The 12195-nt window shown below is 37.9% G+C and overlaps 1 protein-coding gene across 2 annotated transcripts in view; it reads left to right on the forward strand.

Moving 5' to 3' along the window:
• Positions 1-12195, forward strand: part of rpgrip1l (RPGRIP1 like) — a 186697-nt gene that overhangs the window by 42736 nt on the left and 131766 nt on the right. For both annotated transcript variants that reach the window (XM_067997882.1, XM_067997883.1), the window contains exons 6-7: positions 2435-2578; positions 11524-11629. In XM_067997882.1, the coding sequence (XP_067853983.1) occupies positions 2435-2578; positions 11524-11629 (250 nt within the window). The remainder of the gene's footprint in view (positions 1-2434; positions 2579-11523; positions 11630-12195) is intronic.

Genomic DNA, 12195 nt, shown 5'->3' on the forward strand with positions numbered 1-12195 from the left:
TGATGCCATTGGCCCTGGCTACAAATTCTGTATCCTTGCCACCGATTCCACCACCCTAACCAGCCACTATCTCACGCTGAACCAGACTGTTCACAAACTTAGCGGCCATTCAACTGCTAACTGACCTTCAGACTCCATATCCTCTCCATCAAAAGGACTGCCTGCTTGCACCTGTGTAACATTGGCTTAAAATGTTAAGCCAACCTGCTGCTGAAAATCTTGTTCATGCCTTTGTCACCTTTAGACTCGACTATATGCAAATGCTTTCTTGACCGGCCCCACATCATTCACCCTCTATCATTTTAGGAATAGGAGCAAGCCATTCAGCACCAGGAGCCTATTCCACCATTCAGTTAGATCATGGCTGATCTGTATCTCAACTCCATTTAGCCAGCTTTGTTCCATATTCCCATTCATGAACTTGGTTACATCTTCAAAAATATAATAAATTTGATCCCTGAATTTTGCCAATGATCTGAAATAATTTTACAACCATCCATGTCAAAGTGATCAGCTAATAATCCTCGGATAGTAAATTTATGCTTGTAACCCTACTAAGGGCCATTTCCCCATTCTTCATACTCTACTGAAGATTTCAGATACAGTTCCTCCACTTTAAGTGTCCCCCAGGTGCTTTCAGGTCCTGCTGTCTTATTGACTGTCACTATCTTCCTTCTCATTTCCCTTTCTCTTCATTATCATTTGTATAGATACTGTGAATATTAGTTATCTCTTATTCTGCTTAATATTGGGGTCCATAGAATCAGGAGTAGTCTTTAAAAAGTCTATCAATTTCTTATTATTATTGTAAAACAAGCTGCTGATGAACTTTATGAAGTACTAAGAAGTACTTAATTCCATTTTGGTTGAAGTGGAGATTTCATAAATTCTCCCACTCAAGAATTCTTACAATTCACTCAATTTGTTATTGTTATCACATCTAATGGCTAAAGATCTGGATCAGAACCAGTTATGGCAATTGCTTCCCTACTGCTACTTAATCAATTGTTTCATTAGCATTTACGTGCCCTACAAAATAATATAACTAGTTGGTGCTGGAACTTACCAACAAAAGTAGCATACTTTGTAAAATAATATACCATATTTTGACAGAATGCTGAAATAATGCTTGTTTGTGTATATATATGTGTGTGTGTGTGTGTGTATGTGTGCATTTATATAATAAAAAATCTTATATTTGCACCCTTACTTCCTGTTATCACATTTTGGCACTACTTATGTGTCAACATTTCCCATTATGAATTACTATGTTCACATTTCCAATTCAATTTTCCTTTGTCAACTTTCACCAAAGGTTGAATCACTCAAAATGCTTTTTCAAAAAAATTGTTTGCCATTTTTTTCTTAGTAACTAAAATTTCTGATATCCAAAATGAGGTTTTAAACAAAATTTTAAAAATTCAAAAATGATATATTTCATAAAACCATGATTAAATTGAGCAGTTGAATTGTTTTTTTTTAATACCTCCATTAAAGTTTTTTCTTGAAGACCTCAGTTTCTGGCTTTGACTTGATATCTTTGCCCAGAGCATTCTATTAGCCGAAAGCAGATCCTGCTGTCTGAGAATCTGCAGTGTGCCCAATTTTTCAGAATACATTTGTCATAGCATCCATGCCAGCCAAATAATAAATGGTTGTCTCTAAGTCTTCAAAAAAATTAATTATGGTTGTTTTCCAAAATTATTTGAGGAAAAGCTGGAGGACAAATCTCAAAAGCTTTATTCAGATAAAATTTATATTGAGTTTTTTTTAAACAGAGAGGCTGTCTGTGTGTGTGTGAAAGAGAGATAAAACATGACAGACCAGTGATACACTGATTGTATCTTTAAAGTTATATACTGTGTAACCCAAGTGTATTAAACCGAGAGAAAAGGAGAAACAGTGTCTTCCTTCATCCTAATTGGCGTTCTTTTTTTAAAAAAAACAATTCAAATTTGAAATCAGATAGCTTCCAATTATCCCTTGTGTTTCATTGATTCTATTTACTAGCATCAGTGAAATAGAGAGAGAAAGAAACAAAAGAGAGTGCCCGACAAATAGAGACTGAGAAAAAGGAGAGACAGTTTCTTACCTCATCCTAATTTGAATTCTTAAACAAAAGTGATAAATTTTGAAAGCAAATAGAAAGCCTCCAATTATCCCTCATTATCACCTGTGTTTAATTGATAGTTAGAAAATGTAAACATTTTAATTACTGATGCGACAGATAAGTCCCCCCATTTTACTTTCCATTGACTTCAGTAGCCTTTTATACCATTATTCATCTTGATAACTTTTTAACTTCTCAATAACAAACTTGAAAATTTAATTTTGTTTTGAAGATATTGACAGCTGGCTTCAGCATATTCATGAAGTGTTTGATTATAATCTGCTATCTGGCACATTCATTAATGCTCTCCGATATGACCTTCAGGGAGAATTGCATTGAGTCCCAGAAGGTGCAGATGGAAGAGATGGAGCAAACTGTTGAGATACTGAGAGAACAGATGAGGAAGAAGGATAAAGAATATGAAGAGTCTCTTCTGCATCTCAGAGAGCATCAAGCAACAGGACAGAGGTAAAAAAGGAAGTGCTTTATTTCAGCTCTTGGGGACCATTTGAACTTTTATTTTGTAATGAGAGCCAGCAAGACAATAATTGCACATTGTAACATTACTTTAGTTTAGTTTATTTTCTATAATTTGATTAGTCTATTTGAAAAAAAAAAATTGCAGTATTACATATATTACATAGAGCCTACAGCACAGAAACAGGCCATTCGGCCCAACTGGTCCAGGCCAGCATTTATGCTCCACACGAGCCTCCTCCCACCCCTCTTTATCTAACTCTATCAACATATCCTTCTATTCCTTTCTCCCTAATGTGCTTATCTACTCACTTCAATTACTCCTTGTGGTAGCAAGTTCCACATTCTTATCATTCTTTGGGTAAAGAAGTTTCTCCTGAATTCCCTATTGAATTTATTGGTGACTATCTTATATTTATGGCTCCTGGTTTTGGTCTCCAGACAAGGGGAAACATCTACTCTACGTCTACCTTATCAAATTCCTTCATATTTTTAAAGAACTCTATTAGGTCACCCTTTAGCAAGAGCCTATCCTAAAAAAGCTTCCAGAATTCAGTTTCTTGAAAAGCATTTGTTGTCAGCACAATATAGGATCATTAAAATCCACAATAGTCAGCAAATCAATAGGAGTCACTATCGTCGCAGTTTTGAAGTAAAAACATTCTCTAACGGTTAAAGCCCCTACTTTTGAAATAAGCTATACAATTTATTTCTGTTTGGTTCTTGCTGAAAAATCAATAGTAATCTAAAATGTTCTTCTGTTAATGGCTGCTGTTAGATAAAGAAATTGTTACTGCTTGTTTATAATAAAATCCCAGCCTGAATAAAATTGTATTCCATCAACATTTGTAGCTCCAGATTCAATTAGTCATTATACAGTAAGCTATTGCATGTGCCATGAAAGCCGCAATAAGTAAGAAGCTTAAATTGTATTGATTTTTATGAATATTCAGTGTTTACTAAAGCCAAAAAACAAGATGTTAATAAATGAACTTAAGTGGAACGGAGTCTACTTAAACTTAGTAAATGAAATAAACCCTTTTAGTGATGCCACGTAGTAACCTTAGTGGTGACATGCTGAGATTTAGTTCACAAAATTGTATTTGAATCCCATTCATGACTGATTCGAACTCAGTCACTTTCATTGAATAAATTCACTAGCTCTCAGCCAGCTGCTGTTTGGAGCACTCCGGCTCAGATGGGGAGAATTCTTTCCATTTCAGAGAAGTAGTTGATGGCATCAGCAACATAGCAGCCATAGAGAAGTCTGCAAACCAAATCATCCACCCTGCCACCCTGCATTTAAATAGCGCCTTTCACAGCCAATCGCAAAAAATCGCTTTACAGCCAATTAAGTACTTTTGAAGCGTAGTCATTGTTGTAATGTAGGGAACGTGACAGCCAAATTGCACACAGCAAGGTCCTACAAACAGCAATGTGATAATGACCAGATCATTTGTTTTAGCAATGTTGGTTGAGGGATAAATATTGGCCAGGACATCAGGGGGAACTCCCTTGCTCTTCTTCAAAAAACTGCCATGGGATTATTTACGTCTGCCTGAGAGGGCAGACAAGGCCTCAGTTTAACGTCTCATCTGAAAGACGGCACCTCCCTCAGTACTGCACTGGAATGTTAGCCTAGATTTTGTACTCAAATTCCTGGAGTAGGACTTGAGGCGGAATTGTGGATGTGGAAGGTAGCTGTAGGGATCAAACATTACATAGAATTACATAAAATGTACATCACAGAAACAGGCCATTTGGCCCAACAGTTCCGTGCCGGTGTTCATGCTCCACACGACCTCCTCCCACCCTTCTTCATCTAACCCCATCACCATATCCTACTATTCCTTTCTCCCTCATGTAGTTATCTAGCTTCCCCTTAAATGTATCTATCCTTGTCATCTCAACCAGCAGTCCGTGCCCGCATGCAGCAAGACCTGCACAGCATCCAGGCTTGGGCCGATAAGTGGCAAGTAACATTTGTAGCTGACAAGTGCCAGGCAATGACCATCTCCAACAAGAGAGACTCTAACCACCTCCCCTTGACATACAACGGCATTACCATCACCGAATCCCCCACCATCAACATCCTGGGGGGTCACCATTCACCAGAAACTCAACTGGACCAGCCACATAAATACTGTGGCTACAATAGCAGGTCAGAGGCTTCGTATTCTGCAGCAAGTGACTCACCTGTGATGGAATACTCTCCACTCGCCTGGATGACTGCAGCTCCAACAACACTCAAGAAGCTCGACAGCATCCAGGACAAAGCAGCCTGCTTGATTGACACCCCATCCAACACACTAAACAGTCACTCCTTTCACCGGCACACTGTGGCTGCAGTGTGTGTACCATCTACAAGATGCACTGCAGCAACTCGCCAAGGCTTCTTCGACAGCACCTCCCAAACCCGCGACCTCTACCACCTAGAAGGACAAGGGCAGCAGGCACATGGGAACAACACCACCTGCACGTTCCCTTCCAAGTCACCCACCATCCCGACTTGGAAATATTTCGCCATTCCTTCGTCGCCGATGGGCCAAAATCCTGGAACTCCCTACCTAACAGCGCTGTGGGAGAACCTTCACCACATGGACTGCAGCAGTTCAAGAAGGCGGCTCACCACCACCTTCTCAAGGGCAATTAGGGATGGGCAATAAATGCTGGCCTTGCCAGCGACACCCACATCCCATAAAAAAAAATTTAAAAAATTACTCCTTGTGGTAGCGAGTTCCACATTTTAACCACTCTCCGGGTAAAGAAGTTTCTCCTGAATTCCCTATTGGATTTATTAATTACTACCTTATATTTATGGCCCCTAGTTCTGGTCTCCCCCGCAAGTAGAAACATTTTCTCTATATCTACCCTATCAAACCCTTTCATAATCTTAAAGACCTCAGGTCACTCTCTCAGTCTACTCTTTTCTAGAGAAATACTATCCCTCTAGAAATGAACCCCAGTGCTTTGTTTGCTTTTTTTGTGGCCCTTTTAACCTGGGTCGCTACTTTTAGTGACTTGTGTGTCTGCACCCCAGACCCCTCTGCTCCTCTACCCTATTTAAACTCTTATTTTCCAAGCAGTATGTGGCCTCCTTATTCTTCCTAACAAAATGGACCACCTTACACTTATCTATATTGAAATTCATTTGCCAATTATATGCCCATTCTGCACGTTTTTAATGTCCTCTTGTATTTTGTTGCAGTCCTCCTCAGTATTAATTATACCCCTCAATTTGGTGTCGTCCGCAAATTTTCAAATTGTACTTCCGATTCCAGAGTCCAAATTGTTTATGTAAATGGTGAACGTCAGTGGTCCCAGCACTGATCCTTGTGGAACACCACTTCGCAGCTTTTGCCAGTCTGAGTAACTACCTTTAACCCCTACTCTGTTTCCTGTTTTGTAGCCAGCTTGTTATCCATTCTGCTACTTGTCCCCTGACTTTGCATGCTCTGACCTTAGTCACGAGTCTACTATGCAGTACCTTATCGAAGACCTTTATGTAACTCGTAAAGTCAAGTTGAAAATCTATCCCAGCTTGTACAGGAGACCTCTAAACATGGAGAGAGAATCCTTCAGCTTCACACCCAGAACCAGGTGAAGCACAACTAATGATAATAAACTGGGAAGACCAAAAATGACCTGAATAATATCTCATAAGTTTGATATTAAAGTTAAGAAATTTTAAATCTTACAGCTAATCATTATTTTTTTGCAACAGTAAAAAGGATTTAATGTACTGTTTTGGTAATGGAACATTATTTGTTTAGATTTCCCTTTATTTGTATCTAAAATTTTCCAAGTTATTTATTCCTCATTAGAGGTCTGCTGTGCAACATGCTGGGATAGATTTTCAATTTGATTTTACGAGTTACATAAAATATTAAAGAATATAGAAAAGGTAAATCTAGTACACTACTTCAAGGTAAACCTTGACAGAAAGACAAGGGGGTGTAGGTTCATACTGGCGAATGGCAACTTTAGGACTGATGTCTGGCAGTTCTTCTCCGTACAGAGAGTGATCAACACCTGGAATGGACTTCCAAGTAGGTTCGACACAGTTCGCCAGTCCGGGCCCTTCAGCTCTCGGCCAGCTCGGCCGCCAAAACAGTCCAAGGAGTGGGGACGCAAATGGGAAGGGAGCGTGCGTGGGCTGGTAGCAGCCTTCGGTATTACTGTGGGGGTAAACTCCACATTAAGATAGCTTTTTAAAAAAATTACCTGCCAGTTTCTTTGGCAGCCTCCAGCAGTCCCTTTAAGGACCACTGGTTAGGCCGCTATAGAGCCTGAAAAACTAATCGGAGTTTGCACGGCACAAGCTCTGACTAATCTTAATGAAGTTCCCGGGAATGGTGCAGGACCCTCATTTCAAAAAGGCTCTTGACGCCCACACAAGTTGGGCACGGGTGCTCTGCTAAATTCATTACCGCTGCACCTGTAAAACAGGCGCAACAATGTTGAATTTATGCCCCAATATGTTCATGCATACTTGTATTTCCTGCGTATGTATAATGTATATGAGTTTACTTGTTGCATGATAATGTTGTGCGTAGGGTATACATACAATAGTTTCTTTGGCTTTCTACAATTTCAGTTTGCTACACTTAATCAGTTCAGAGTTTGACATCAAAAATGCACCAAACCAGATATCAGAGAGAAGTAGTTCACAGATGTGCTGTTTGAAGTAGATTATTCTGAATCCCAAGAAATTATATCCTGTGATAACCTTTAAAGTAATAGCTAAAGCAAATATCCTTTGCAATACTAATAAATCAAATTAAATTTGCTTTGTGTGCTTACTTGACCACTTGGTTTGGATTTCTCGTAACAAAAACTGGTAGTTATCCAAAATTTTATGTTGCTTTGAAACAAAAGACTAAGTACTTGCTTGCCTTTATTAAAATCATGTTTTTTCTGTTGTTGCGGTCCAACTTCGAGCATAGAGCTGTGATTTCGGCATATGCTCTACATAATGCTTCATTATTTAAATCCGATATTTTATAACTAAAGTAAGTAGCCTGTACGTCTGTCTTCCTTTCCATATGTTCCCCATCTATTCACATCTAATTGTATCAGTTTTGCTTTACTTCTAATAAATTTTCTGCACTACTAAATCTTTCTGCTGTCCCTTCTAAGCAGATTCATTTCACATGTTCCCTGTGGTATGTCTCTGGTGGGTTATAATAGAGAAACAGCTTGTTGCTGTTGATTATAAAGCAAGTCCAGCATTGTTGCGAAATAATTGCAAATTCAGTTAACCAAATTTGCTGATATTGATTGTAAGCTAAAGTCACATTTTTTAACTTACAGCAAAAAATGTCAGATGATGCACGTGAAAGAGAAGGTTTAAGTTTGGATCAGTGGCAGTGTTTTTCTTTTACGATACTTATTTGGCAGGAGGATGAATTGCTGCATGAACCAAAATGGGTATTTTGGTGTGTTGATTTCAGAAAACTTATCAAGAACTCTTCATAAAGGGACATTTGGCTCTTCAACATTTGAAAAGCAAAGACAACCAAGAGAATCATCTAGGTTCTTTTTTACCTTGAACATTAAAAGTTGCTTTGCACTGGGTCCAGCAACTGCAACCAGCGCAAAGTTGAAGCGGTGTGAAACTGGCTCCTATGACTTATGTCATGTCTAACTGAAAAAACTGAGCAGACTCCAGCTGCGCTATAGATATACTGCTCATCTTGCATCACTGCGATTTTGAAACTGTTGCACAATGCAGGATAGCTGCTGCTCATTGATTTTATTTCTTTAACTGCAACTGATATAAAACCACTTACATTTGAAATCCACATAAGACTGTTTTTTAAGTCAATCAAATATAATGCATAGTAAATTTAGTTGCAAGTAATAGTAGAATGGTGGTTAATGAGCAAAGAATATACTGGGTCAGGCAGGTACATCACTCTCCAGTTGAAAGATACAGCTCTAAATATGATAACTCACAGTCACTGTCACAAATTGCTCATTCTAGAGAGAGAAGCAATCATGCAACAGTGTGTTCCACAAAATAACCACAGTAATTAAGTTGGAATTAGTACATCATTTTTATTTGTTTACTGCATGTAAACAATCTAGAAAGCAACATAGGAATACTGTTTTGTTGTGGTGCCATGTACAGTTCTCATTGAAAAACATTTTGCTGTCATATGTTCCACACATTTTTCATTTCCTTTCCCTATAAAAAGTTTTAGAACATATATATGTTCTTGTGGCTCTTGTACAAGCAACTTATTTAATCTAAAATTCCTTTTTAGTGCTGACAAGTATATATTTTTTTGCAGATGTATTGATCTTGTGAACATCTGTGCAAAAATTAAATGACCCCATCAATACAACAGTTTACAGAACATAAAAAGAATGTGTAAAAGCTTGCATATGGCCACAAACTTTATTCAACTTTTATCAAGGGTCTGTAAGCTCACTTTAATTGGAAAGGCAGGCAAATGGGTCATAACTTTCCAAACAGTGAATTCTTAAATGACAATCTTACAGTCAACAGTAGAACTTGGTATGCAAGGCAAGATAATTGAAGTTATTATTTCACTGTCAGCAAGGTTGCCAATCTGAATGGCACCATCCAAGACAGAGAAAAAATGGGTTTGACAAAGCATGCTTCTCACACTGCACACGTGTGCTTCCAGGTCCCTCAAGCTAGGAATGGAAATGACAGTGTCCAACGAGACAGAGAAAGATAGCATGGGTGCTAAGTTAAAAGAAAGTCAGAATTCCAGAAATTTGCTAAATTGAAGTTTTAAAAGAACACAGTGTTCAATATACCTTTTCCAATTAGATATTTGTAAATTCTTTATCTACTAGGTTTCTTTATGCTTTTTTAAAAAAATGTTTGAAACTAAATGTTCTAGCTTCTCATTTAAAGAAATGTCAACATTTTTAGTGTAGCTTTTTGGTAATCAATTATGTAGAATGAAAGGTTCCATCAAAGCACCACCCCACCAACACAAGTGGCTTCATCCTTTCATGTACTGTTGCCAAAACAAACACTAGCATGGAGAAACAGTTGCATTTTCTTTCACAGAACTGCCAAGAATGCTTCTGGTCATCACTTGTGCATCGAGATTCCATTTTTGGCAAATGTTTCCTTCATTGATTTCCATTGTCCTTTGCCCACATTCCTAGATTGCTGTGCTTTGTTTTTTTTTATATCTTGGTGCAAGAAAACCTATGGGTCAGTGTTATATTTCAGACCCTAAACAATAAAAACCAGTACTGTGCATCTTCAGATGGTTTGCAGATGTTTTTGTATAATGCCTGTATTTGTTGTAGTTTTGTGACCACATTTTTCAAAGTATATACATAAAATATGTAATGTAATGCAAGAGAAAAAGTTGACAGACTTTTACACGTGTTCTAGTATTGCCCCTGCACATATATATATCGTTTAAAAATATGTAACAGGACAAATTATTTTCTGTTTGAATTCTTTGAAGACTATTGTAATTTCACACAAAACTGTATAGCATAAATACCTGATCAGCGTATTACTTTTTTGGTTAGCTGTTGAGAGTCTATTCAAAACAGATTGAGGAACCTCTGCTCAAAATTCCAGTAAAAACCTGATCAAACCAGTTGATATATTGAATGGATGCTGAATAGAATTTGGTACAGAGTATCTTTGATGCAGCAATCTTATAATGCACTAGCAATCTGCCTCAAAACAAATAAAAGCATCCTGGCATTTAAACACTAACATCCAGCCTTCATTTCTGTGCTACACACAAACAGAAATACTTCATAAAATATTTAATATTTTTGGAGACGACACCTCCACTTCCTTAAAAACAAAAAATAGAGATATATTTTAGGGGAATAGAATTTTACTCCGCAGGTGAGTGTGTCAGTTTTGAGATATAATGCACTTTTGGCAGTTTTGTCATTTGTCATTTGGCACAGCACAAGCCAGATGCAGAGCAAAGCTTTCTTCTGCCGTGCTCCCAAAAAAGTTTTAACTCCAACCACAGAAGATCAGTTCCCACTATATCAGTGTGACATTTCCATTGCTATCAGCAATTACCTTTATGAGTTCTTGGAGTGGGATGGCCAATTTGTATCAATTTACAAGCAGTTTTGTCATGTGAATATTCAGCAAGTCGGAACTGATCTGGAACTACCTAAATACATTTTATGCAGAACCCTTACAGCTATCAAAGAAAGAAAACTTTAGTCTTATCAGCCTGGGCTAAATCTAACCCAGGTCCTAGAGGTGATAGGACCACATGCTAAACTATACTCATTACTCAATTCTCCTGCCTCCACTTTCTTTTGTCTTTTAAGTCCTTCACGTAAAATAATCAAATCCCTGTTCCTAAAACGACACATCAACCTGAAAGAACACACAGGATGTTCTGGAAATTACAGTTAGCTTTCAGGGTTGCAGAAATACACAGCACTGCAGTAAAATTCTCCAAATATTTCCATTCTTCCAGCAACCAATAGGGTCAGTTTCATAAGACACCTGGGCTGGCATAACAGCATGTTACAGACAAATTTTATTTTTAAAAAACCTTCGCAACATAAGCACTAGAACATTTTACATGACCAGTCAATATGGTGTAACCACTGGCAAAGTTTTTCAAGGCATCAATTCTATCCTCTCAGTTAAAGAGCTGCAGTTAAACAGGACCAAACCTCCTGCTGACATGTCAGTCCTCAAATGTTTGGCAAACAAGGAAATTTCATTTTTCCATTCAAATGTTTTTCCTGTTTATTTATCAGATTTATTTTCTCAGTAGTTGTATCTTCTCCAGACAAACATGGGTTAATGATGCGTTTGATTCCTTAGAGAGAAAATAACGATCGTAGGAAAAATTGTGTGATGTAAACGGTTTATGCCAAAAAGGAAATCTACTCTTCTCAGTTCGGTATGATATAATGCATCATATTTTTTTCTCTTTAAATTATAGGACAGCAATCAGAGACAATGTGGATATGATAAAGCTACAAAAACAGCTCGTGGATAAAGCAGCTGCACTTACCGTCTTGGAGGGAAAATTTTTGCAAATTCAAGAGGTAAGCGTTCAAGGGTCAGAGGCAACACAGCTGTTCCCAAAATATAATCTGTTTCTTATGCAAAGTTACGTATATAATCAAGGAACCAAAAAAAAGACTGAAAGATCATTGCAAATTTATTGAAAAAATACTTCTAGTTTTATTACCATTTTACATAATCTAGAAGGTAGGAATGAGAAAATGCTATATGGCCCATCCAACTAATTTCCATCATTAACATCCACATATTTGACCCTGCTGACCATTTAATCTGCCTGCTCCCCCTGTACCAAGCCCATGGGCCCGTAACCCTATATTCATTGCTAAATTGGGAATTTGTTTGCCCTTTCAGTGCTTTTATTGAGTCTGCATTTCCTACACTAAGTGGTAGTTTATTTCATAACTTAGGGATGATACATGTGAAGGAGTAGCTTTTCAATTTATTACCTGGAATTTTCTTCTCTGGCAACAATGCTTCCAGAAGTGTGGCTGGTGAGATTGGGCAAATCTCCCCTGATACCCTCTCCAAATTCATTTAATCCATGAGCGTCCACCTCCTGCTCTCTTGACCCTATTTCCATTAAACT

This window comes from Heptranchias perlo, chromosome 16 (genome assembly GCF_035084215.1).
Source record: "Heptranchias perlo isolate sHepPer1 chromosome 16, sHepPer1.hap1, whole genome shotgun sequence".
In the NCBI taxonomy this organism is placed as follows: Eukaryota; Metazoa; Chordata; class Chondrichthyes; order Hexanchiformes; family Hexanchidae; genus Heptranchias; species Heptranchias perlo.